Source organism: Pezoporus occidentalis, unplaced genomic scaffold, assembly GCF_034315485.1.
Source record: "Pezoporus occidentalis ecotype Australia unplaced genomic scaffold, CSIRO_AGI_Poc_V1 ctg20, whole genome shotgun sequence".
Taxonomy (NCBI): Eukaryota; Metazoa; Chordata; class Aves; order Psittaciformes; family Psittacidae; genus Pezoporus; species Pezoporus occidentalis.
In genome coordinates this window covers 7,243,631-7,271,015 of record NW_026913856.1, presented here as the reverse complement: position 1 = coordinate 7,271,015, position 27,385 = coordinate 7,243,631, and the positions used below count along the sequence as shown (strand labels likewise).

Here is a 27,385-nt window from a genome sequence, read left to right as displayed (position 1 = left end):
CCGTGGCCGCGCTGCCGACAGGCCCCGTACCTTTACTCTGCACCCGAGTGAAGAAACGCAGTTTTACACCGAAAGAACCCAATTTTACCCTCGTATCACGAATTTTTGTCAGTCGGAACATCAGAAGCGCCTCCCCTCACGGCCTCCTCCACCCACAGCGCCCTCCAGCAGCGCCGCCCCACACACGCATCTCCCAGCCAAGGACATCCCGCTCGGGGCCGCGCATGCGCACACCAGGCCGTGCGCCTCTGTTCCTCTGTGCGCCTGCGCAGCTCTCCCACTGGGCAGCCCCGCCTCCCAGCCCGACTCGGCGCTTGCGCAGTTCGCCGCGCCCGGCTTCCGCCCTCCGAGTGCTGCCCTTCCCGCTTCCGGGAGTCCTCGGTTCCTCGGGGCGCACGGCAGCGGGCACGGTGGCGGCGACGGCGGCGGCTGAGCGGCGGGGGCTCGGCCCCGGCTCGCCCCACCGCACCGTCGGCACGGCGCCAGCCGCAGCGCTGAAGGCAGCGGGGCAGCCGCCGCTGAGGTAAATCCAGTCCCGTTCCCTTCCCGGGCTACCGTCCCCTCACCGAGCCGGTTCCCCTTAAGGTCCTCCCTTTGCCCTCTCCCCGTGGAGAAGAAGCGTGGGGGCCCTGGCGAAGGACGGGTGGGGAAGGTTATCGGGCTCAGCCGCTTCTCCGGGCAGGCTGCCCCTCAGTCCGCGTCCTTGTTGACGCTCGGTGCCAGGTCTTAACGGGGTGTTTCGGTGTCCTGCCTGTGCTCGTGCCTCTGTTCGGGTTATTTAAAACTGAAACCTGTCAGCAGCCATGGAAACAAGCTGAGGGAAGCGTCCCTGTCCGCCAGCACGGCTGTGTTGTGGAGTCGCAGCTGCCGCCGTGGGAAGCTGGAAGGAAAGGGGAACAGCAGCCGCTTTTCGGTGATGCCCTGGCGCTTGCTTTAGGGAGTTTTGCTGATTTCTGTGGTGCTGGTTGTCTTTATTTCCGGGAGGCAGAAGCAGAGGTTGGAGGAAGTGGGGACGCAGATAGTTCGTGCTCTGAGAAACGGGAGGGTAGGTTCGTACAGCACAGCACGCATGTGGTCTGCGCCGTAGAAAAAAGGATTGGGAAAGCGTTGGCTATTTCCAATACTATACATACAGTTGTATAATGGTGTTAGGATGCTGAATTACAGTGATGTAACTGCTCGCTTTGCTGAAGGCATAATTAGGTTGAAGCCACTGTGACTGTTCATATTAACAGATCTTTTGAAGTGGGTGCAGATAAAACAGAGATGTACTGATTCATTAGTAGGTTAAACTGATGTGAGATTTCAGTGTGCCTAGATTAGATTTAAATATCTGAAAGCTGTTTGTTGCTGAAAGAATCTGATAATACTTTTCATATCTAAAACTTTCTTGTTTTTGCTCTAATGTAGTGTATTTTCTATCATATATATCTGAAGTATTTCTTGCTTATGCCTTTTATGAAAACATAGAACTTTTAAGGAATTCTGCAGCAGCTGAAAGACTGACAATGAAGAATGAAGTGTGAGGCTTTATCTCATATGACAAATCATTGAAACAAAGGCTTGAATACTCTTTTAATGGATACTGAAAATTGCTGGTGAAATTAGTTGAATTTTGATCTATGGCATTACTTTTTGAGCCTGGAAGAATCACATGTGGATGTGGATATAACAGCTGACAGAAAAATGTGCTTGCCAGCCTTATATCACAGTGCAATGAGTGTGTGCGATACCCAAGCTACCCTCATTCAGTGTGAGGGTATAGCACATAGATACATGTGCTATAATTAAAGCATATATACCTTTAAATATAATTAAATAATGATATAATAAATATTATTAGCAATATTTATTATGTATATTCATAAAAATGATAATAAATGTTAATATAGTTGAGTAAGAACTTTTAAATAAATAGAATTTATTAAACATAATAAATATGAGTAAAGTAAAAAAATAAATTTGAGTAAAGCAAAAAACTAGAATTAAAAAATTATAGTCTAAAGTAGAATGTGATTCACTCAGTTGCCCTTGGCAAAGAAGTAAAATTTTCTATTTCCACTTAACAATACTGATACTGATTTAGGCATCTAGCTCTCTGGATTTTAATCTGAATTGGAATCTGTGGCCCTATTCCAGAAGATGTAAGATACAAAACCCAGACATAGACTGTGTTCATGTCTTGCTCTCAGATGAAGGTTATTTTTTAGCTCAGAAGTGCCCTGTCCTTTCTGTTGGAGCTCAGTGAATTCTTTGTGTATCAGATATAGTGCAGGGGAAAAATTGCTTATCAGAAAGATACCATGCTGAACAATGCTTGTGGAAAAGTGATTTGGTATCACAAATCTACTGTTTATTTCTGATAGCAGAGCTCTTTAATTCCTTTTATAAGTACACATTCTGAAGACATGTCTAGATGGTTTTTTCCTTTCATTTTGCATAACATGTTTTACCTTGAATTCTCATTGCTGGGTTTTGAGAATGTTTATAAATATGCTATTGCTATAACGACTTAAGTAATTAGAAGACCAGCTTCTGTGCAAGACATCCATACTTATGCTTAAATACTTCTTGTGTATACCCTTTTTCTGAGATTTATTTAGAAGCAGTATATCCTCTTTTAAAGCTGAGAAGAAGCAATTCCAGTGTTTTCCTATGGCCTGGCATTTGGTGTGTAATAAGAGACTGGCGTAAGGAGAATTATTACAATAGCTTGAAACTTGACTGTGTTGGAATTGTACTTACTGAAGATTGTCTCTTGAATGTGTTGCCAGGTGTTTGCATACAAACAGCATTGCATTAATTAATTGTTTCCACTTTAAAGTGTCATTGTGCTTGCTGTAGAGCAGATGTGGGTCAGTATAAAGAAGGGCTATGAGGCATAAAAGGAGAAATTCATGAGGTATGTACCATATTTAATATATCAAATATATGCCATGTTTATGGTACAAAATATATTAAGTTAGAGCAAAAGCAACAAGGATTTAGTGAGATGAAGAGCTATGCCACTGCAGGTACGAGATAGACTTGGGAATAAATTGGTAGCACCACTTTGGGGTTGTATCATGGGTTGCCATCATAAGCTATTTCAGCTGCTACTTTCCAGAACTATGTGCTCTGTGTTAGGTATGTCCCAGATTCTTGAAATTGGGCATATCTCTTTGTAATTTCAGATAGCAGAGGTTGCATCTGTTGGGGCAAATTGGAAATGTAGTTGATGGACTGGTTCTTCTGAATACTTGTTAACCTGTCCTGTCTCACATAATGGTTGCTGAGAGAGGTCAGTCCTGAAGCCCTAGCAGAGGTCTTGCTGTACAGAGCTGGGCTGCTGCTGGGGCTGAGCTAAAGGGTTTTCAGTGCTTTCACTGCTTGATGTAGTTATTAGAGTTGTTTTATTTGTTGTGAGGCTGTTTGCTAGACTAGCCACTAAGAAGTTGAAAGAAACCACAGTTTACTTATTAAATGGCTTTGCAATTTGGATTGCATGTATCTGTAATAAAAAGTATGCTCTTCACCTAAATTAGGCATGATTGTCTGTAGACATTATCTGATGGATATTTATCTGTCAGCAAGGAATGGTCCAAATTGCCCATGGTATTGGATGCAGTAGTAGGTGTGCCCATGAGCTTCACTTAAAAGTTCTGCAGTTATTGAAGTTAATGTTTACGCTGTAACCTTTTAATGAAATTACAGTTTGGTGATTTTGATTTGCCACCAGTGCAGTGCTTTTTAGGTAGGACTTAAATCCATTGTATGTAAGTGCTGTGGGATTATTATTCTAGTGTGCAATATCTGTTCCTGTCCCTGCAATTACTGACCTCTTATCACTGTGCAGTCTGAAATGTTGAAATAATCTTTATCTGCATCATAACTGAAATATGAGGATTCTTATGAATCTGTCCACTGTATAGTATGAAGGAAAAAGTGACCAAAAAGATTTAGGCTTTGACAGCTGATGGATTTTTAGCCTGTATATAAATTCGTATCTGTATATCTCTTTTAAAAAAGTAAAATAAAATTTTCCTACAATGTTTTTTGTTTCTTCTTCAAAAAATAGCAGGGAAAAGAGCTGTGCTTAACCCTGAGGTGCCCTTTTTGTTTAATTGACTGTACTGGGGCCTCATGATACAATAGTTGTATTATATCATTTGTCTTCCTAATGCCCTTGGTAACCTTCTTCCAGTAAACACAGGGAAGGAAGGCTTACTCTTGCAGTAGATCATTAGCGCCATTAGAAAACAAAACATCTTAGGCACAGCCATTTTACAAGACATCTTTACAGTGATCGTGAGTTTTGTAATGTAACTTCTTCAAAAGTTTGGTGTTTTGTTTTTTTTATTTCAATAATACATCTGCATTCGAGTCTGCATTTCATTAACAGTGAGGTGCAGGTCAGGTGAGGTATTCTCAACCTGAGAATTTCAAATAACCCCGAAGAGTGGAACTGCATTGGATCAGGTTTAATGTAATCACCTGTGCAAACAGATGATGTTTTGCATGAAACATTGGATAATTATATAATTAAAAGGTCATTAAATAATTAAAAGGTCAAATTAAAAGCAGTTGCTTGGCATATTAGATGTTGAAGTGTAATGCTTTGTCTTGGCGGCTTGTTCTTTAAGAATACAACAGAGACTCAATGTAAATTTGGTTAGGACAGGCACTGAAGCAAATAAATGATTGTTCTAGAGGAAAGCTGTGAGAATCTCAGTGGGGATGCTTAGCTCTTCATAAAGTCTAAATGCTTTTCAAACATTGATCCTCTTTCCCGTGAAGGGAGCCAAGGCAGGGGGTAATCTGGGGTGTAGGCAGCTGGAGAGGAGAACAACCTGCAGGAGCAGGAGAAGGGGAAATTACATGAGAGTGACTAAATCTATTATTCTCGCAAAAGCTGAACTGTGGCACTTCCACATAAACCAGTAACCAATGAGGCTATGGTAACTGCCGAAATTTGGCGTAGAATTGCATTTGGGATTAGGGAGCCAACTGAAAAAATCATGTCCCTGTCTTCTCAATAAATTCTCTGTAACAGTTTGGAATGATTACTCTGACTTCTAATGTTTCACCTGCGGAGGCTTAGAGTTTCATCTTCTATTGCTTGTCATCTTCAGCTCGAAGAATGGGTGGATGACACTGCAAATTAATGTGATACACTCAACTTCTTTTTGTGTGCTTCTGCTTAGCTTCCACTAAATGCTATGTCAGTGACAACTTAATGATTGTGGATTTCAAAATGTTGTGAGAACTGGTTTAACAGAAGTATAAAAGCTTATTTATAAGGCAAAAAAGAAAGCAGTCAGTAGCTTCATGCAGTTATATGTGCATAATCAGTGTTTGCATTACTGTGTAGGCTTGCAATAGAGTATGTGAGTTTGTTTAAATAAGAGGCTTCTCATTTTCAGGGGAAGTCTGCATTGGTATAACTCCTATTGAATTGGGAAAATTTGAAAATATATAGTGAAGAACTCCAACAGTAATGTTGTTTTGAATACCTTTTTCTAACAAGTTAGTTTTGGATGCTTTCATTTACAAGTAGTAAGTGGTGTTGTATTTTCTATCGCTGTTAAATGTCGGAATCCTTTTGTTTCTCTCAAAATATATTAATTTAAATTAACCATCCAAATGAAAGAGTAATGCTTTCATGTCACAAAGTTTATTTTAAGTACTAGAAAATAAAACAACTGAAGAAATAAACCTAGGTACTTGTTTAGCCAGCTTTAACAAGACGCATTCCAAGTTCCTACTCTAAGCTATAAAATAAAGCAAGAAAATCTTCCTTAATCATGTATTGGGGATTTAATTGGAGACAGATGTTATGATTTGCAGCAGTAGGACTGGGTGAGACAACAGCAGTGGCAGTCAATGTTGTTGCATACAACAGGGCTCCCAACTTAATTTGACAGAAACCAGTGCTTCACCACTTTCTGTGCATCATGCGTGTGGTCGCTAACTTTTCCAGTCAGAAAGTTAGGACCACATCTTTTCTGTTCTCTTCTCCAAATAGAAATCTAACTCAAAGTTTTGTGCTGCATTCACACTCCAGATGTCATGTGGTGATTTCCAAAAGTTGACTGCTAAAATTTTCAAACTGGTACCTGGTTTTCTAGCTAAAATAAGTTCATTGTCCTCTTCTTTCACTATGAAAAACGAAATCTTCTACACTTTTAAGACTACTAATGAGCACTTACTTTGCACAGTCTGTGTTGGATGTGGATATTGTGTCCTTGTGAAAAGGAAGGGGTATAATTCAAGATTGTGGAACATTTGAATTGTCAAATTAAGTATGGTTAGAACAGCTCATGGTAGCATTTCAGTCCTTATACTGATTTGTATGTCATAGGTTGTATGGTGATTATTTGTATATATGGTGGAATTCTAGCAAATGGAGCTTTCTAAGTGTATATTCTTTTTGGCGTAGTTATGGGCTGTTTTCTTTTATATACGTTTTCTTTTATATATTAATTTGAGTTAAAACATTTTTTTCCTATCTCATCATACAATTATGGAAATAGTGGTAGGCGTGTATACTTGTTAGTAATACTCTGCTACCAAAAAGCTTGCTGTAAGTTCTAAAGACAATCAAATAAGATTATTATTTTTTGCATATTCTACCTCTTAGACATACAGGCATGGGAAACAAGAAAAGCAAGTTGGCCTTTGGATTCATTATTTTGTAGTGCTAAAACCTGGATATGCAGCAAAACCAGTGAACAAGACAAATGCAGAGTTACTTGAAACAGTGTTTAGAGTGTTTTAGTTTTGTTCTTTGACAACTTAATCTAAAAGTTTTTTTTTCTTCTTGATCAGAAGTTTGATTGCTGTACGTACATGCAGCGTATTTCAAAGTACTGCTATCCATATATATATATAATTTGTGCTTAACATTGTTTTCCTGATGAAACCAGAGTGCTTTACTGATCAGTTTGTTCATGATATCTTTTCAGATTACATCAGCTATGACTATGTGAATAGCCTAGGATAGCCCAAAGGAAGGACATGATGTCAGAATAACATACAAAACATTTGTGAGGTATGTGGTTTTTTTCTGTTGTGCTAAAAATTTCTTGGTTGTCTTTAATACAGTTAAATAAAACGAGAGCAGTAATTTAATGCCATGTCATTTGTATGCAAAGGAGTTGCTTGCAGAATTGATCTAAAAAGTCACATTTGTTGTGACATACATAAATACAGATATATTACTTTCAGAATTACTTAAGGTAACTTGTTGATTTGAGCAGCTGAAAACTTGCCCTGGTTGAAAAAAAATTATTTGTTTTTTTTTTCTTCTCCTGAGGTGTTGCACCTTAGCTAGGAAGAATTCCAAATTTGTGTTCTGTAAGAAGTTTCAGAATTGGGAGGTTGGTTTCAAGTCATTGATGCCTCTCAAACAATTGAAAACATCTGGGTAATGCTGCTTACCTCTTTAGGAGAAGTTTGGCTTTTTGGAGCCTTTGTTGGGTATTTTGTGTGTCTGCTAACTTTGCTGTCAGCCCCTTATATACTTCAAAGCTTAATTGAAAATCTACTGTAGATACTTTTTTTTTTTGTGGTTTCTTCTTTTTGAGAGAGAAAAGGTTAGACAAAAGCTTTTGTTAAAAGTTTTATATGCCCATTGTTGATGAAATAATAGCTGCATGTTCTAGCTGCTAAGTACGTAGGCTTCATGAAACTTGAATTTTCTTTTACAAGTCTTGGCCACAAGGAGTGGTTGATGTCACAAAGTGCTATTGAAATGAATTGGCATGGATTGTAATTTTAACTGTAAACATACAGAAAGATTAAGATAATTGAAAGTGGCTGAAAAGTGGGCCTTATCTAGGTTAAGCTTGAATTGCTTTTAAGGGAGGTGAAGTTTTTTTCTTTTTTAAGGTATTTTTCTAGTATGTGAACCTTCTTCCATGGCTTAGATAGCTGCATTCTGGTAAGAGAGGGGACTTTGGTGTAAAACAATAAACCCACAAAAACAAAAACCCCCAACAACAACTCCCCCCCCCCCGAAAAAAAACAAACACCCCCCCCCCAAAAAAAAAAACACAGAACCACAAAAACCCCAATGTGTGGATAGAGAACACAGTGTAACTCCTAGAAATTTTAATACTGCATTGTTAGTGGTAACATCCAAGCAGTAATGTTGTCTTTCAGTTTGTTCTGTTTTAGAGCCAGAAAATGTAGCCCACACTTAACTGTGTTCTATGAGCATCTCAGCTAGTTATTTTAACTGTTGCTCTGGGATCTCTACACTGCAATCTGCATGTACTTGTTTTCATTTCTAGTCTCTTGGATTATTCCTGCCTAGTTCTAGCGTTAAAGCTTAAAGATCAGAAGGATTTACTGGGCAGAATGTAGTTATCTGATTCCTGTTAGATAGGACCGGGAGTTTTTAAAGGGTTTAGAAATACGCAGCTTAATCTGCAAACTGTCTTAGTGTAAGAGGCTCTTTACCTTGTAATGGACACTTTGACCATTTTAGACTAACAAAGTGATCCTGTATTCAAGGTCTTGGGATGTAAATTCAAGTGCCATAATTCCTACCAGTAGGCTGCCTTAACAAGAAATAAAAATGGAGACTTCTGCTTGGCTGTCATAAATCAATATAAATGCTTTCAAGTTTCCCTCACTTGTGGCCTTTAGTTGTATGAATCAATATGAATTTTAGAGCACAGTATACTTCTAAAGTAGCAGGTTATTCTTGATGCATAATGTTAAAACTGTATTTTGTCTCCCATTGGTTGAAAGCACTTCAGTTCTGTCTGGAAAATAGTGCTGTTTTCGAGGTTTCAGGTTTTTGTTCCATGCTGGAACCCCCATAAAGTCCTAGAAGGGTTTTCATGAAATTAATTAAATGTGTTTTTTGAAAATCTGATTCATATTATCCATTGCCATGCTAATTTAACCACTACCATTTGTTTTCCTGAAGGTTGGTCTGATCTGGGTGAGTTTTGTAAGTTATCCAATGTATCTTTGTGTCAGGTTTGTGTTTTTTTTCAATGCAATAGCACTTTTGTCAACAAATGTAGCTGCTTACTAACTTGCAGTGTTTTTTGTTGTGAACAATGTACTAAACAGCTTTATTTCTGTTCTGAGTTTCCTTCTGCTCTTCCCAGGGCTGCTGGAGCAGTATGAAAAGCCAACAGTTTGGTGCCATTACTTGCTGTGTTCTGAGAGACAGGGGTTGTAATTTAATGCCATTTTAGTTTGAGATAGAAGAAAGAGGTTACATTTTGGACAGAAGAGGAAGAATGGTTTACAGGCACAACAAAATGGAAACAGAACCATTCAAAATCACTTTGTCAAGCATTGAAGTTGCATGATTGTGGTGGGTTGACTCTGTGTGGATGCCAGATGCCCACCAAAGCTGCTTTATCCCTTCCCACATCAGGGGGGGAGAAAAATATAACCAGAGGCTTGTAGGTAGAGATTAGGACAGAGAGAGGTCACTCACCAGTTACCATCATGGGCAAAACAGACTCAGTTTAGGGAAATTGGTTTAATTTATTACCAGTCAAATCAGAGTAGGATAATGAGAAGTCTTAAAACCAGCTTCCCCCTACCCGTCCCTTCTTCCTGGCCTCGACTTTGCTGCCTATTTGTCTACCCTCCTCCCCATCACTGGCTTGTGGTGGTTGTGGTCAATTTATCACACGTTGTCTCTGCGGCTCTTTCCTCTTCAGGAGAGGACTCATCACTCTTCCCTTGCTGTAGCTAGAGTCCCTCCCACAGAAGAGAGTCTTCCATGAACATCTCCAGCATGGGTCCTTCCCATGGACTGCAGTTCTTTATAAACTACTCCATCATGGGTCCCTTCCCTGGGGTGTAATCCTTCAGGAACAGACTGACTGCTCTCGCACGGTTCCCTTGCAAGGTCACAAGTCTTGCCAGCCAGCCTGCTGCATCGTGGGCTCCTTTCTCCACAGGGCCACAGATTCTGCCAGGAGCCTGCTCCAGCATGGGCTCCCACAGGGACGCAGCCTCCTTCGGGCATTCCCCTGCTTCAGTGTGGGGTCCTGCACAGGCTGCAGGTGGATACCTGCTCCACCGTGGACCTTCATGGACTGAGTGGCACAGCCTGCCTCCCCGTGGGCTGCACCACGGGCTTCTCCTTTGTCACTGACCTTGGTGTCTGCAGAGCTGTTTCTGTCCTGTATTCTCACTTCTCTCTCTGGCTACAGTTCCACAGTTTTTTTTTACCCCCCCTGTTAAAATATGTTATAGCAGAGGTGCTACCGCTGTCACTGCTGGGCTTGGTCTTAACCAGTGGCAGGTCTGTCTTGGAGCAAGCTGCGTTGGCTATGTTGGACATAAGGGAAGCTTCTAGCAGCTTCTCCCAGAGGCCTGTAGCCCACCTTCTATCCAAGCTTTGCCATGCAAACCAAAGTGATAAGAAAAGAAAGTTATGGTATTATAAAACTCAGAAAATTGCTTACAAAATTGTTTATGAAACTTTGTAAATTAGTGTCTTTTGATTATAGAAATAGTTCATATCTATGTAGTCATAGAATTGTTCAGGTTTTGATTAAAAAAAAAATCTCAGTAATCTATTTTCAACTGGTTTTATCTTACACAAATAATAAACGAGAGCCACCTGTATTTCCAGTTTCCTCAAGCATAATAATGTTATATCTTTGCTTCCTGAAGGGCAAGGCCAGAAAACCATGCAGTCATCAGGGCACAGATTCCGCGATGTCGAGCACCACCCACTTCTTGCTGAAAATGACAGCTATGATTCCTCTTCCTCAGAGGCTGACATGGCAGAGAGGGTTTGGTTCATCCGAGATGGCTGCGGTATGGTCTGTGCTATAATGACATGGCTTCTGGTTGTCTATGCAGACTTCGTAGTGACTTTTGTCATGTTGCTGCCTTCCAAAGACTTTTGGTACTCGGTGATCAACGGTGTTCTCTTTAACTGCTTGGCAGTACTAGCTTTGTCATCGCATCTGAGAACGATGCTAACCGATCCAGTAAGTATGCAGTTGTTCCTTTACATTGGATTGTTCTCTCATGTAGCTCATTGTCTGCAGAGATGTGGGCAAGTGGTATCAGTTGTCTCCTGCTAGGAAAAGTGGTATTAGATTCAAAACCCTCAAGGTGAAGGCAGATATCTGTACTTTTCCTGTTCTGTTGAAACTGTAAATAATATTTGACTTGAGGAGCAGGCAGTATAAAATTAAGAGGGAGAGGTAGGCTCATGGGAAATTCAGTTTATTTGTAAAATATTAATCCAGGTTCTGAAGAAGGTGATAGAGTTTTAGTCTTTTCTGTCCAAATTTTGTTACTTTTGTTTGTCAGATATATTTTTGAAACTTCATAAGAAGTTGTAGCTTCACCCTGTTGTACTTTTTGAAATATATCTTACATTTATGGCACGTGAAAGAAGTTTTAGAGGTAGACATGCTGTAAAACCTCAGTCATGTATTGGCATAAAGTAAGAGCTACTGTCATACATGATTCCATGGTTACTGTATTTAATTATGTGGAGTCAGTGGTAAGGGAGATTTTAGCTGAACCCACTCTGGAAGGGTGTAGGTGTGGGAGATCTTGGAAGTACTCTTTTCTTAGGACTCTTGCTCTTCAACAGTTCAAGAGCTTAAATTGTTTATTTTGTATTAAAATCTACTACTCTTTTAAGGGAATATATCTGGGGAGAGAAGGGTAAGGGTAAACACTTCTGTTTTCTCCAGATTTTTGAGATGGTAACAGTGTATATTGAAGTTAGGGGAGTGTTCAAAAAAGCCAGGAGGGTGTTGTAGTTAATGGTTTCCTAGGTCTTTGACTTACTTCTGAGCCCACACCCAGTGATGAAATGTGCCGACTTCTACAGACCGCAACAGCTAAGAAAGTTAATGGTTCAAGGATATATTGCTTAAGAATTCATCCTGGTAAAACTGTATGTCTTTCTAGACCTATGTTGTTCTTTATGGCTAAAACATGATAGTAATTGAAATGAATCACTGCCTTTTCACCACTCCTTTCCTTGTGACTCGCAGAGTGGAAGACATGATAGTGTAATAGGAACTAAGATTGATGGAAAAAAGGAATAAACCGCCTCAAAACATATGAATAATATAAGTATTTAAATTGATTTTTTTCCTTATTGAAAGGAATTGGTGACTGTCAGAGACTGTGAAAGATGCTTTTGAAATAGAACATATTTTTATCAGCAAAATGCCAAAAGTACGGCCTGAAGTTACTGTCCTTAGTGACAGGTGAATAGGTGGATGTGCGATGTGTTTTATAAACACAGATTTACCTGTGTTTAGGAATTCTCTCTGGGATAATTCACCATCTTTACACCAAAGTATTCACTTCAGTGAGAGCATTCATGTTGCGAAAAACACTTCAGCAATACAACGTGGGAGTTTCAGAAACTCTCTTTGAGTTTGTGCACTTCCAAAGGACAGCTGGCTCAAGGTTGAAGCACCACTTAGCCAAAGAGTTCATCTAGGGCAGAACTTGGGCTGTGCCACAGGCAATACAAACACAAGATTGTTATTCCAGGACATGCACAACAAAAACTTTCTGCCAGAGTAGAGGGGTGTTTTGCAATTGAATCCAAAGTGCCTCCTGTTTTCTTCAATTCTGTCCTACAAACTCCCTTGAGGTGTCTCTGTAAATTCATGGTGTTGCCAGTGGGCTCTTTTTGAATGAGAAATAGAGTGTTGCAGATGATTTAAGACAACCTGGAGAAGGCTATCTCTCTGTCATGTAGGTGCTGGTCTGGAGGAGTTGGTACAGAAAGGCCACATTCATTTCACATTCCGGTTTATTTCACGATCACTTCCTGTCACAGATAAGCTTTTAGCTCTATAAATAAGCAAGATGACACTGGTAATGTCCATTATTTTCTTCTTACTAATCCAGAATTAGATTCTGATCTCACAAGGCTCTCGATTGATATTGTTACTGGAAGAAGCAATCCTGCCTACTTTTCCTGTCTGTTCCGTCATCTTCCTCATTGTGTTGAGCAGCTGCTAATGTAGCTCTGTGATGAGCAGCTCAGAGGACTAATCACTAAAAAAATAATTTATTTTCCTAATGGGTTATTTTTCTTTTGGATCAGTGCCTTCAGCTGTTTACCAGGTAGCTACACAAACTTCCACAGTAGCAGAAGGCAGAAGATGACACTGGATGCAGAATAAAGAAGGCAGTGGTGGTTCATGCTAACAGTGTCCAAACTAAAAGCTTAAGTATAAAGTTAAAAAAGGTGACTGTTGCTTCTCAAAAACCTGTATACATAGGGCTAAATCTTGGATGCAGAGATTTGAAATAACATCTTTCAAGTAGTTGTTGGTTTAAGTTTTGGGGATGTCTTGGCCTAATAATTGAATGTCACAATTAACATATGCTGCTGTAAGAAAGTATGTCTTCTTGTCAGCAAATATTGTACCCATAAAGCTTATATCTGCATGTAAAGATATTTTATGTATGCTGGTGACAACAGATTCTGTCAGAATTATGCTAATACTTGGCCTCAGATGAGTCTTGCTGAAATGAAGGTGCATTTGAGGTCAAGCAGAGGTAATTTATGCGTTTGTAAATGATTCTGGCTTATAGCAGACTAGCTTTGAATAAATGAATTCATTTCAGCAATTATGCTGAGATTACTGGTATGAAGTCTATAAAATGTATTTTAAAACACTCTCAGACCATTTAAGAAGCTTTCTCTCCTTTAATTGGTATTATTTCAGGGGGCTGTACCCAAAGGAAATGCCACTAAAGAATACATGGATAATTTGCAACTGAAACCAGGAGAAGTGATCTACAAGTGTCCAAAGTGCTGTAGTATCAAACCTGAACGTGCACACCACTGCAGGTATGCCATAGTTTTAAAGCAGTTATGCATATTGAGTCTTGGAATAATGTTCCTGATACTTATGTGGGGGGTTGTTTTCCACCACAGGTTCTTTTGGTATCCAGTAAACTTTCGAATTCATACATTGTGGAGTATTTTATGGATGTAATATACTATGGCCAAAAATGAATGTGGGTGATGGAAAAAAGCAAGAGACTCAGGAGCTTTTAAAAATAACCATACTGTGGTGTCTTAAATAACGTTTGAATATTTTTTCCTGAGCATCATTGTAATTATTGTGCCATACTGTTGATAATGCAGGGCAAGGGAGAATCTCAAGGAAATTTATTTTAGAAGCTCATTTAAGAAACAAACGTCTCCTGCAGTTTAAATTAACAAAATACAGATGAGTTGTAAACTGTCGCTTTAATTTGTGTCTTGTCTTCTTTGTGTGTCACTTGAAGTTACATGTGAATTGTCAGATTATTTTCCCAAAGTGGTGCGCATAATTGTTTAAATGCATTTCTGCCTATTGAAGATTCATTTTAATAACCACAGAAGTGATGATAATTTGAACTAAAGGAAGAGATAGTAAACATATACGTTCTGATTCTCAGTCTTTTGAGTTTTCAGGAGCTGTGGATATGCATTTGTAATGTTTATTGTGTGAGAGTTGAAAATAGATATGCCTGCATAATTAAGGCTTACATAAATATGTAAATGTTTCTGGTGGCTCTCTAGGTGTAAGGAGCGATATGTATTGAATTGTGTGGCATATTACAGTTAAGTCTGTGAGTTAGTGCCAATCAGAAGAACAGAGTGAAGTCTTGTCAGGACTCTGAAATTATTCTGTAAGTTTGTGCTGTCTAAATTAAATGTCTCAGTGTATGTTGCTTATCTTTGTGAGCAGTATGGCTGCAGAGCTATTTCCATTATAAATAACCAGCCACTGAAGTCTTGTTCTCTCAGATGTGAGTGGGCTTTTGTATCTGGAGTGTGAAGGGAAAAGTTCCATGTATAAATAGTCAAGTATAGAATTATCTTCAGCTAGTTTCTCTGTGTTGTAGGTTAGCTTTTGCATGGATGCAGGTACCAGGCCTTCCTTCCTGGGCAGTGAGTTTGCTTCTGGCTGGTTTTATTAGCTTCAGTAGAGCATTACATGAAGACAGCTGTACCCACTGCTTGGTGGGCCTGGGGGTAGAAGCAGCGCAGCTGCTTTCTTGTGGCAAAATATAAGTTGCTAATCTCTGGGGATCTCAAACAGCTTTGTGCAGTCTGTTCATTGGCGCTGTGTCCATGGGAGGCAGTAAAGGGACACCTGAGAGCCTCTGCTAAATGTACATTGGACCTTAATAATTTTCTCATCTTGAATTTAGGCAGATTCCTAAGGGACTTTGCAGGTATCTTTGCGTTTTCCACATCTTCAGTCCTGATAGGATTTACTAATTTGGAAGTAGTCTTAAATGAAGATATCTTATGTTATGCTCTGCATGTGGGCAGACAAGCTGGAGTACTGGAAAGCCAGGTTGTTCTCTCTGTGAGTAGTTAGACCCACATCTGTTAGACCTGGAGCTAACAGATGTTTCAGGTGCATCTTTCAGTGTCCCTTGGGTACATTTGGGCCATCATCCTTGGCAGGCACTGTGTTATCTTGGATGTTCCAGTAGCCTGTGATCCCAGTGAAGGTGGTATTTATTGAAAAGTTATTTCTTCGTGGAAGAAGAATGAAAATTAAGTAGGGACTTCAGAGACGTTATTTACAGCAAAAATTTGAGCAACATTTATTGTTAAAGCAGGGCAAGAATGGGTAGTGAAGGAAATCTGTGATACTTTCGAAGAGTTTCTTTTCAATAACCGGTGGCTTAAGGACCGAGCTTTGAATATCTTGTGCATTATTTTACTTTTTATGCTGTGGTAAAATACACTGTGAGATGTTCCATATAAAGGCAAAGGATGCATTCTGGTGCTTGTGCATTGTGTAACTGCCTTCACAGAACATCTGAAAGATGGCCAGAGCCTGAAAGCGTGTCTGTTGTAAGCCTGCTGTCATGTTTTTCTCAGTAGTTGGATATCTGGTTTAATTGTCTTTGTTTCTTTTAATCTGATTCTTTGCCCTGGACTTAGCACTACAGTAGTTTACTGAATAGAAAAAAGGTTTGTTTGATTATACTGCCAACTTTTTATTGGCTTACAAACCCATTCCAAGGACATTAAAAGGGTGGTCTAGTCCCAAGTAGTCAAAGTGGCAATTTGCTGATGGAAGAGACTTGAAAATGGAAATTGAAGTTGGTTCCTGTTGGGAAATACTTGCACTCAAAGCCACAGTGTTTTGAGTAGTAAATTATTAACAGAAGAGACTCTTATGATGTATTTATGAAAATTGTTGTGCAATATTGTAGCGGGATTTCTTTTAAGGAAGAAAAATAAGTTTCATAATACACATTAGTGATGGCAAAAAGAGCAAGAAACTTATTCACAGCTAAATAACTAGCCTCAGTGAAACACATTAAACTGAGATTTTACTAGGCAGTTAATGTTTTCAGCATAAAGAAGAGGCCTATCCTGAGTTAATGCTATTTCATTTTCACTGAAGGAGCACAGCTGTCATTATTTCTGGCCCATTCTGAGTGCCTTTGTTTGTGTGTGGGGAGCTGTTATCCAGAAACAAGTCACTGAGATGTCTGCATCAATCTTCCTGTGAATTTCTGTTATGCAGACCAGTTTCTCTTAAGCAATTAGCTGTGTCTTTCTGGATGTTACCTTTGGCATTCCAGTCTGTAACTGCATCTGCTGTTGCCGGAGTGCATTCAGCTGCAATGCCAAGCTGGAGGAGACTGTCCTTCTCCCACAGCTGCTTGTTCTCATTACCATTATTGCTCTTTCCTCTTGTGTAATGCATGAGTGTTCATACACAGTGACATGACCCAGGTTCCAGCTCATAGAGTGACTTCCCCAAACTCTTGCTGCAAAAACATCTGTGCTTGGACAAGGAAAGGACTAGAATACAAGTGACGGGGGTAGGAAGAAGGCAGAACCACTGTGTTAAGCATTGCTGTGTGTTTGTTGGCTGGAAACGTTTGTTGAAGCGTGGTGTGAGATTAGAAAGGAAGGCAGGGTTCCAGACATCTGATGTCTTGGAGAGCTCTTCGTGGGCTTGTGTGAAATACTGAATGAGCAAAAGTGAGTCCTGCCCACCTCACATCTTCTAATGTTTGGCTTGATTGAGTCTGTATGATTTTACTTAGTATTTCACATTAATATTCTTTTTAGAGTGATAGTGTATATTATGTGTTACGTTAAGAGGGTTGCACGGTTGTGGTAGCTGGAGTTAGGTCACCTTCCCACAGAGCTTGGGAAATTAATGACAGGCTGAACTTACAGGCAGCAGGCTGTGTGAAATGAAAATCTTTTGGTGAACCTTCTGAACGCCTTTCTTCAGTGATACTTGTTTCTTCTGCACTAGAGAATTGTTGTGGTGTTTAGTTATGATCTTGGGATTTTCATGTGTAACTGGCACTACCAGTTAAATTAGTAGCTAATATAACTAGTTTAATTATTAGTGAAAAAGTAGTTTGCATGTGAGGATGAATTGTCTTTACCATCCGTAAGAGGCAGTGGGAATGTAGGGGCTGGGTTATGATAGCTAAGGGCAAAGTGAGCTTCAGAGGAGCAGTGAGATATTTGGGATTCTCCCATACAACCTCCACAGAAGTTCTGTTTCTTGCTGAATTACCTTAAAATCATGCATATATGATGACTTAAAAGTTATTTTATGCGTTGGAGCATTTATTTCCCTACAGAAACACCCTTTTCTTCACTTTATTGACAGTCATCTGGCTTTGCTTCATGGCTTGTCACTGCAGCACTCACAGATACCAGACATAAATAAGCATGCATTAAACCCAGAGGATTTTGAATACTAATGCCTGCATTTTTTAGGCTTATTTGCCTTTGTAACTGCCAAAATGAAAATGCTCAATATTGTTTATTTTCTGCAGGAAAATCTGGAATGTTTTGTGTGTGGCTATCTTAAGCACAAAGCTAGGAGAATTCAGTATCAGTATTGCTTAAGCTGATGAACTTAGTAGAAGACCCTCAACACATATTGCAGCTGTTCTGTTTCTCTTCTCTAACTTTGTGTTTAGCTGCAGATGGACCTGAATATAGAAGAGCCCTCTGGTCCTGTATGGCTTAGCACATGTAAAATGGAGTTACTGAAGTGTTTGACTTGCGGAAATACCCTTGACTCAGAACTGGGCAGCACCAAAGCAATTAGTTACAGAACTAACAAGGAACACCAGTGTTTAAATATTCATTATAAGAAGGCAAAGAATGTGTGCTGCTTATAGTTTCAATGTTTTTGTTTCATGTTTGAGAAGGTGAGGAGTGAACTTGTAAGCTGTTCTTCATTTGAGATTTTGCTGGCATATGTTTACAATTGTATGGCCAGTTGAAACCTTGATTTCTCTTTGAATATGTGAATTTTTTTCTTTCTTTCCTTTTTTTTTTTTTGGTGATTCACAAACCAAATTTACAACTTAAAAGTCTGCAACATTGAAGTAATTACTTTGTGTAAAATAGCTTCTACAGAAGGGAAGATTCTACTGAATCTACAAAGAAGTAAAACTTGCCTCACTCAGTGCCAGAAGTGTCTAAAACAAGTTACAGGATTCCCTTGATTGTATTTTTTTGGATAAGCAGTGATTTTCATGTTAATACTGTTTTTCGTATATGAAGAAAATTTTATGTACACAGTCAGTTCTGTAACAGCCAAAACCAGAGTTGTGAGTGAGCAAATAGTTGCTTTAAAGAAATGGAGATATAATAACTGTTAACAGTTTGACAAGAAAGAATACAGCACATCATCTTATGACCACTGGGTATCCTTGTTGCAATATTAAAATGTGAAGTACTGTTTCTCAATGGAAGTCTCTTTTTCTATCCCTCAGTATTTGCAAACGATGTATTCGAAAGATGGATCACCACTGCCCATGGGTCAATAATTGTGTGGGGGAGAAAAATCAGAGATTTTTTGTTCTGTTTACGGTAAGTGAAAAAAACAGCTTGATTTCAGTACAAATCTACCCTGATTATAACAGTTTTGATTGTGCTTAGTAGTAATTAATGGCTTAAGGGCACAATTGGGTTTTGTTGTTGGTTGGGTTTTTTTGTTTAATTCTATGCAAGAAATTCTCCAAGAAGATACTTATTTTAATCTTGTACTCTTTAATATTGTTATTAACTGTGTTTTATGTAATAAGGATTAGTGAAATGGAGCTATATTTGGGGAGCTAATCCTTAAACTTTTGTTGTTACCCATGTTTTTAGATTTAAACTTACTTAGAATTTGGTTTTACATCATTTTGTTGAATTAAATATTGAAATAGGAAAGTGTATTTGCTGTGCAGTGGTGAAGGTTGGCTGGTATGAATGTCTGCTTTACTACCTGGCAGCAGTCAAAAGTAAGCACACTCTCTTATTTCCAGATGTATATAGCCCTAATTTCAGCTCATGCGCTCATACTGTGTGGTTTTCAGTTTTTCTCCTGTGTCCGAGGGCAGTGGACTGGTAAGCAAATACTTAACTTTCACTGTCATAATACAGCGGATATTAAGGGAAAGTTACACTTATTTTAGTCTCATGTATGAAATATTACAGGACTTCAATCTTTTTAAAGTGAGGTCCTGAAAATATTTCATACTGGTTTCCTGTTTACCCAGCTCTGTCTCCTTTTGGTTACCTTTTAGACATTCACTGTAAGAGCTGTTTCCATATAGTAAAGAATTCGCTACCTCTGTAACAGGAAGTAAGCAGACAGCTGGTCCTCAGCCACCTCAGTGCTATATTACCTGAAACTGCCAGCTGGACTTTGGGTGTCACAGCACAGTTCTGTGAACAACAGAATTTCTTCCTTGTTTTGTTACTGGAGCCAACTGTGGGGCTTCTGTAGAAAAGAAATTTCCTAAATTGACCCAGTTGTTTGTTTAGGCCTCTGATTTGGCTTTCTTAATGTTCCAGTGTGCCAGAGCTCATTCTGACCTAATGCTTTTGCCAGAAAATGGTTGATCGTATGTTCTTCCTGGTACCTGAAACAAGGGAATCCATTTGACTGGTTTTTGCTGAATATTCCATTAAATGGATGGAATCTTAGCCCTTTATTTTACTTGAAGCATTCTGCTTTCTTTATACTATCCCATTTCTTCTTTCTTTAACTATAATCAATTGATCAGTTGTTCTCCCAAGATGTAAGTGTAAGTTTAAGTCTGAATTTGCTTTCTTTGTGTAGGGATTAAAATAGTAATAGGAATTACAGCAAAATGGAACATCTTGCTAATATTAACTAGCAAGTCAGAGCTGGCAGTGGTGGTTCTTGCAGTGTTTGTCATGCATGAAACTTCAAGCTGCTCTCATCTTTATATATGTGCAGTTCTGAGTACTTAAATTGTCTCATGTGCAAACATTTATTTGATATCCTTGGAATACTGAGGCAGGATTGCAGCAATGCAGTACCATATGCTTTATAGGAAGCCAAAAATGTTACTTCCATAAAATTCTTTATTTCCTTGGGCAGCAAGTATAGCTGCTGCCTTGCTAGAAATTAGAAATTTGTTTTAATTGTTTAAAATACTTTTTCAGCTGCCAGATATTTAACTTTTATTGCTGTTTGTTGAAGAGATATCTTAGTATGAACATGCTCTGTAGACATTTATTTATTATAACTACATATATCATTTTCACAGAATGCAGTGACTTCTCACCACCTGTAACTGTGATCCTGATGATCTTCTTGTGCCTTGAGGGTTTTCTGTTTCTCACTTTCACTGCAGTCATGTTTGGCACCCAGATCCACTCAATATGCAATGATGAAACGGTAAAGACCTCTACTTTCATATGCTGTAACAGTTATTTTAGGAAGATGTGATTAGATGATATTTTATTTGATGAAGGCAGGCTCTTGCTTTGGAAAAAACCTCAAATCTTCATTTTATTTTCTGCAGTTTTAAGGATTGAAATACTTTGTTGGGGTTTGCTTTTTAGCAAGAGTTCTTGCATTATTTGCCTTTCTGACGTAAATTTTATAATTAGGTTTTCAGTTAAAAGCACTGCACAGATTTTGACCTCAGTTTGGTCTTTCACTTCTCATCTGTCACAAACTCCTGATACCTGCTATGAGAAATGTCTGCTCTTCTCAGGCTTACACTTAAACTAGGTATCTTGCATCAACCCTTCAGGCTTTCCTCTACTTCTGATACACTTTGTATTAGAGTATCACCATGCTTTGGACCTTTGGTTCCCCTGCCCTGCAGTGTTAAGCCTTGAGATGTTTTGTAATGGGTTATTGACTGGAAACAGAAGGAATTTGAATCTGGTGGCTGCTCAGAATTTTCTCATGTGAGGCTGTTTAAAAGTGTATTTCTGTATTGAAAAGTAGCTGTGAAAAAAAAAAGGTAAATATCAAGCCTTTGTCAGTGGGAAGAAGAAATGATCATCAAAATAGTGCATTTGGGAGAGTAAGCCTAGCTTCAGTAATTGCATACAAGAGCCTTCTTGGAAGCTTTATTGTCTCATTTCATTAACCGTGTAAACAACTTCTGGTGTAAGTATATTTTGTGTAGATCCTCTACTGTAACATCAGCTTTTCTGGTCATTTTATCTTCTAGTTTGAGGGGGGAAGAGGTAGAGGTAGACCAGCCTTCTTGCACACATTTTATGTTCTAAGTCTTCTGCCCTGTTCCTACAGGGCTAAATCAGCCACTCTTATTTCTTCCTTACTAAGTAGGTAATAGTAAGAAACTGATCAGCTCACTAGCTATACACTGAAAAAATGCCAAATACTCATCAGTTTCAGTAAATGCTATTAGACTTTCCTAATCTGTGGACCTAACAGTGTGTTGCTCCATGTCTGTTTATATACAGGAGATTGAAAGACTGAAGAGTGAAAAGCCAACATGGGAGCGAAGACTACGTTGGGAAGGAATGAAATCTGTTTTTGGGGGTCAGCCTTCACTCCTGTGGATCAATCCTTTTGCAGGATTTCGAATCAGGCGACTTCTACTGAGAGCAAAGAAAGGAGGACCTGAGTTTTCTGTTTGAGTCTAGTTATGCTGAACTTAGGAGAATACTATATAATATTTATTTTGGGGCCAGAGAAGGCTGTCTACATATAATCTGTGACCAGGTGAAACTGATATCAGACATTTGCTTGTAGCAAGCAGAGTTTTATACGTTTATTGTCACAGACATCTCATTAACGTTCAGAGACGTGAACTGGATCTGTAATGGTCTTAACAGCAAGATAACAAAGGAAAAGCACGTGGTCACACTAAAGAAGCCAAATGTTGTCATGCTACTGTAATTTATTTTGAGATTTAATTTTTGTTAAACCCTTTTTATTTGATAAATGTTTGGGGGATTACCTGTGTGTTTTTATAAAAAGTATATACTTAGGTGCAGTTGTCAATCGCAACGAGGAGCATTATGTTGAAAGTTGATCTCAAATGAGACATAGCCTTCTAAATCCAGTTTTCAGGGAAAAGAAAGTAATTTGCTCAGTTTTAATTTTTATTTCAGCTTGTCTTAATAAACAGAGCTGTACATTTGTGTCCCACTTCAGACACACATTCCTTATACGCAAGTGATTCCAAGGACTGGTGCACACAACAGCATAACACATCAGAGGCAGTCTTACACCCCTGCCAGATGTCTTCCCAGGCTCACAAAAACGTGTCTTGTGTTTGGCGGTGTTAATCTCATACAACATTTAGGTAAGCTCTAGATCTTCAGTAAACACCACTTTTGACTAATTCTGCCCTCAGATACGCGTCTCCAGTTCTTAATGCATTGGTTCTAGAGGAACTTAAGTGTAGATGTTTGGGGATTGTGTCTAATCCTCTGCAAGGATGACTGGAACCAGTGACTGTAACCTCCTGTGTGAGATTAAAATGAATGTACTGCAGATTGGAGACAGTTCACAGAAAACAGCTGTCTTTGTAAGGTCTTGCTGAGCCCCTTTTTTTATTGTACAGACTTTACACAGAAGGAAAGCTGTTAACTTAATGATCCCTTAAACAAAGACATCAGAGGAAAGCAGAATGTACTTTCTCAAGTACAACAGATCTTAAATGTAGAAAAATCTGCAGTCTTGGGTGACATGGTTTAGTGTGTGGTGCACCTGCCCATGACAGGGGGGTTGGAACAAGATGAGCCTAAGGTCCTTTCCAACACTAACTATTGTATAATTTAGAATTTAACCATTTTCCAACCAAAACTATGAAGAAATGAGAGCAATATACATCTAGAACTGCTTTATGTGGGCCTGACAAACAACAGTATTGCTAAGAAATGTTTATAAATTTTCACGTGCTGAAATACAACCTGCAAGTAATGAAATTCAGCTAAAAATGGTTTCTTTAAAAATTACATTTAGACTATTTTTTGTTTTATTGTTAATCTATTCTATAAATTGCAATATAAATTATAAAGCAGGAGCCTTGATGCATAGCTTGAAATTGTGCCTAGAAAGTAAATAGCTCCCTGTCCTGGGACTTGCCTTAAAATTGTCCTGTTCTTGCTTTTGCTTTGCCAGTAGCACTGATGATCTGTCCCACCTCAAGCAGTTCAATGTGCTGAAGAATTTTGCATTATAAAGTTTATGTACTACAGAACTTATAATTCGTTTTTTCAGTGACCTGCTTCTCCATTTCTTTGTAACTGTGTCATCTTGATTCCAGCTTCATCAGGTTTTATACCATTGGGTGGGTGAAATTCCTAAGGGATCCGTTTCTTGTCTGTGGCCCTGCGAACAAAACATTGCAATACTGTGTAATGTGTTCACTTTGCCTGAGAGGGTTGATGTGTGAGACTAGAGAGTTTATAGGTGGACACATCCAATGAAATTGCAGTAAAATGAACAAAACTTTGTCTCATGTAACTGAGAGGGAAGTTGGAAGTTCTGCAAGAATCTTTGCATATTCAGTTGCACTTCTTAAAAGATTGGGAAGAAATGTGTCTGGCTTTTTCATGAGGCTCTTAATGTGTATATTATTTAATAAAAAATCCTGATGAAAATCAGAAAATACCACTTCAAGCAGTTGAACCCTGTGATTTAGCAAGTGTGTGCGTGTGAAATCAGGTTTATTTGGCTTTTTGAACCCTTGTTACGTTGTAATTTTTTTAATGTAAAAAAATAATAAATTGAAGTCTTAGTTGATTATAAATTCTGCTCTTTATGTCTCTTTTCTTGCGCATATACTTGCTTATATTTAGATTATGACAGCTTCAGGGTAATGGTCTTGCATCCTTTGCCTCAGAATTTATGTGTGCCTGTTTATCAAGTAACATGATATTGCTCAAAGTTAAAGACCCTGCTCTGGTTCTTAAAGGTTTTAAGCTATGCTAACTGATTGGCTGTTTTTAGGCTGCTAACATTAGTGTTAGTAGCTCTTTGTCTGAGGCGAGTGGGGTAACACACAGTGGATGCTTCACATTTGAAAGCTATGAGCAGAGTACGTCAGCTTTGCACTTTTGAGGGATTTGTGTAAAATACAGGTTTGGATTCCCTGGTTTCTCTGTGCAAAAGGTGACTTTTTCCGGTAGTCCTGTAGCTTCTGGTACAAAGATAGCCACTTAGGCAGCCTTTAGAGTGGTGTTCAGGTAGCTGTCCACAGAATAACTGACCTAGCAAGGGTGAGTGTGAGGAGGAAACAAGGTTTACAAAGGCAATAAAGGGTGGAGAGTCTGGAAGCAGCTCATTTTCCATTTGCAATAATTCTAGAAACCCCTTTGGTACCTTTCCAGGGTACAATGTCATACTTTGGTGCATTGCTGTTTCTTTGAGGAAATATAAATGTTATGTCACTGCTGCTTGTATTTTTCAGTAAGTTAATGATTTTAATGTATTTGTATGCCAAAACAGTTAGGCTGTGCTTTGTTTACATATATTTTAGGGAAGAGCTTGTTTACTTTCAAATGGAACAGATGTCTCTGCAGATGGATCCTGCTAATTTATCTCCTTTTTGTTTTCTTGTTTAATTTCTAGTAGTAATGTCAGGTTGTTTAATGAGCCCTTTCTGAATATTAGACTGCAGCACTGGCAAGTGAAAATTCATTTATGGACTTCTTTATGTCTATCCTGCACGGAAGTGTTGTGTTTCTGTGATGTTTCTCACTTCCCTCTGTTGGCACTGTGTTTATGTGTGAATGTATTCAATGCTGCTGGAGAGGGAAAATGACATAAGAGGTTTTGAAATACAGAAATTGGACTGTAAAATGATTCTTGAATCTGTTAATAAGACTGAAATGCCACCAGGATTACAGCTCTATATTTTTTGCCGTGTTATTCCTATGAACAGAATGCAGAGTGTTCTGCGGTTGAATGTGGATTGGTGCTTCATGTCTGAATATGGATTGGTGGTTCTTGGCTGACAAAATCATTGCATTTTTTTTGCTCATGACACCCATTTTTGTGTGTGTGTTCTGAATATCTTCAATGGAGAAATACTGTCATCCATCTCTGGCAGTGTTCAAGGCCAGGTTGGACAGGGCTTGCAGCAACCTGGTTTAGTGGAAGGTGTCTCTGCCCATAGAATCATAGAATAGTCAGGGTTGGAAAGGATCTTAAGATCGTCCAGTTCCAACCCTGTGCCATGGGCAAAGTCACCTCACACTAAACCATGCCACCCAAGGCTCTGTCCAACCTGTCCTTGAGCACTGCCAAGGATGGAGCATTCACAGCTTCCCTGGGCACCCTGTGCCAGTGCCTCACCACCCTCAAAGGGAAGAGCTCCTTCCTTATATCTAACCTGAACTTCCCCTGTTTCAGTTTGAACCCATCACCCCTTGTCCTATAGCTACAGTCCCTGATGGAAGAGTCCCTCTCCGGCATCCTTGTAGGCCCCCTTCAGGCACCATGGCAGGAGGCTGGAGCTGAATGAGCTTTAAGGTCCCTTCCAACCCCAACCATTCTGTGATTCAGTATTTGCAGTATTGCCTGAGTGTATTGCAGTAGCATATATGCTATTATAATGCACATTACTCTTGTCATACCCAAATAGAGGTGTGGAAAACAGGCAGTATGCATCAAAGCAGTCACAGTTGTTTCTTAACAACATAAGTGAAACTTTGCACTTATATTTCTGCAATTTCTCTTAATACTGTAGTGCAGGATAAAGGTAATATAAGAGCTAGGTTCAATGTTAATAAAGCCAAATGTTAGAACTGGTGAGGAAATTGATAACTTAGAGAAATAGGTAAGACTTTATTACCTGAGATGCACAATTTACGTTCTAATAAAGCAGCTGGCATTTGGCCAGACAGCTAAACTACATTTAAACGGTGGCTTTGAACCTCTTCTGTTAACAAAATCAGGATTCCAGCAAAGCAGAATTCTAATAAAATAGTCACTTTCAAGGTATGTTTGCGTAAGGATATTGATTTAATATCGAGTGGGGTTGACACAGGGAAGCCAGAAAGAGATTTTTTTCTGTGAATCTATTATGACCCTTATTACAGGCCCCATAGACTGTAAATTGTTGTGAACATTCACCAGGCTAGCTGAACACTGGAGGCTAAATCTGTTATTCTATCAGATAATATCTTTGATAGCATACCAGTCTCAAGCAAAAGCTGGGCTTTGCAGCCACAGCTAATTCATTTTTTAAATGAAAAATAGATCCCGAAGGTATTTGCACTGGGTTAATCATTAGAGAAACTTGAAAACTTTATTTCCATTTAAAGAAAAAAGGCAAACTGTCCATATGAATTATGAGAATATGGATTTTTATTTCCTTTCTAAATTTATTTTCTTACCATTAATGAGTATAAATGCACATTTAATTTCTAGAAAAGTCATCTACATGATGGAGGAACTGGAAGTAATATTAGCTAAGTACTGCTGCATCTGTCATGCCGCAGGAATGCTTGCAGTGGAACCTGGTTTCCAGGTATAGCTGTTTCAAATCAAAGTTATCAGCATATAATGCCAGATCAAATTCATCATAGACAGTAGAAAAATAAAGCATTGTGATCCTAGGTGAAATTCAACCCAGTCTTTAGGGCTTTTCATATCTCATGCTGTAAAATGGCAACTCTAAAACGTATCCCCAGTGACTGAAATAGAAAGTATTTGCCTTCTGATCAAAGTTCAGATGCCCTTCCCCACTTCTCTTTCAGTCAATAAGATTGCATGTTGATAGAGTTCTCCAGCTGAGTATCTCAAGGTCCTTCACAAGCAGTAACGAAAGAAGCTTCACAAAGCCATAGCTGGGCACGGTTATCTCACTTTTGCCATGAACAGGGATGCACATGGGCTGATGGATTTGTGGAATGTGGCAGGACTAAGAATTCTCTAGCATGTCCTACTGTTCAGTACAGCTGCTCTTAATCCCTTAAGAGCTGTCTGATGGAGGTCACTGGACTTCTATACAGGTAAGCATAAGTGGTGTAGAAGTCTGGCAATCTAATAAATGCATTCAAATGAAGACCCTAACACGGTGACTGTGCTTTAGAAACATTTCAGGATGTATAGACTGTTGTGTTTATTTTAAGTAATTGTAACATGGTTATTAGTTGGTTACCTACCATTGATAAAGTTTTACA

At 39.0% G+C, this 27,385-nt stretch overlaps 1 protein-coding gene across 4 annotated transcripts; it reads left to right on the top strand.

Annotated features, from left to right (window-relative positions):
* Positions 1 to 369: 369 nt before the first annotated feature.
* Positions 370 to 22,120, top strand: ZDHHC7 (zinc finger DHHC-type palmitoyltransferase 7). 4 transcript variants are annotated; one of them, XM_062618350.1, is made up of 8 exons: positions 372 to 523; positions 6,945 to 7,037; positions 10,642 to 10,958; positions 13,686 to 13,810; positions 18,739 to 18,835; positions 19,276 to 19,357; positions 20,530 to 20,660; positions 21,707 to 22,120. In XM_062618350.1, the coding sequence occupies exons 3-8, from the start codon at positions 10,653 to 10,655 to the stop codon at positions 21,881 to 21,883; spliced, it is 918 nt and encodes a 305-aa protein (XP_062474334.1). In that variant the 5' UTR covers positions 372 to 523; positions 6,945 to 7,037; positions 10,642 to 10,652; the 3' UTR covers positions 21,884 to 22,120. The 4 variants fall into 4 exon arrangements, with proteins under 4 accessions (XP_062474332.1, XP_062474334.1, XP_062474333.1 ...); XM_062618349.1 differs by having other exon boundaries at positions 373 to 523; positions 6,945 to 7,030; positions 10,636 to 10,958; XM_062618348.1 differs by lacking the exon at positions 6,945 to 7,037 and having other exon boundaries at positions 370 to 523; positions 10,636 to 10,958.
* The last annotated feature ends 5,265 nt before the right edge of the window (positions 22,121 to 27,385 follow it).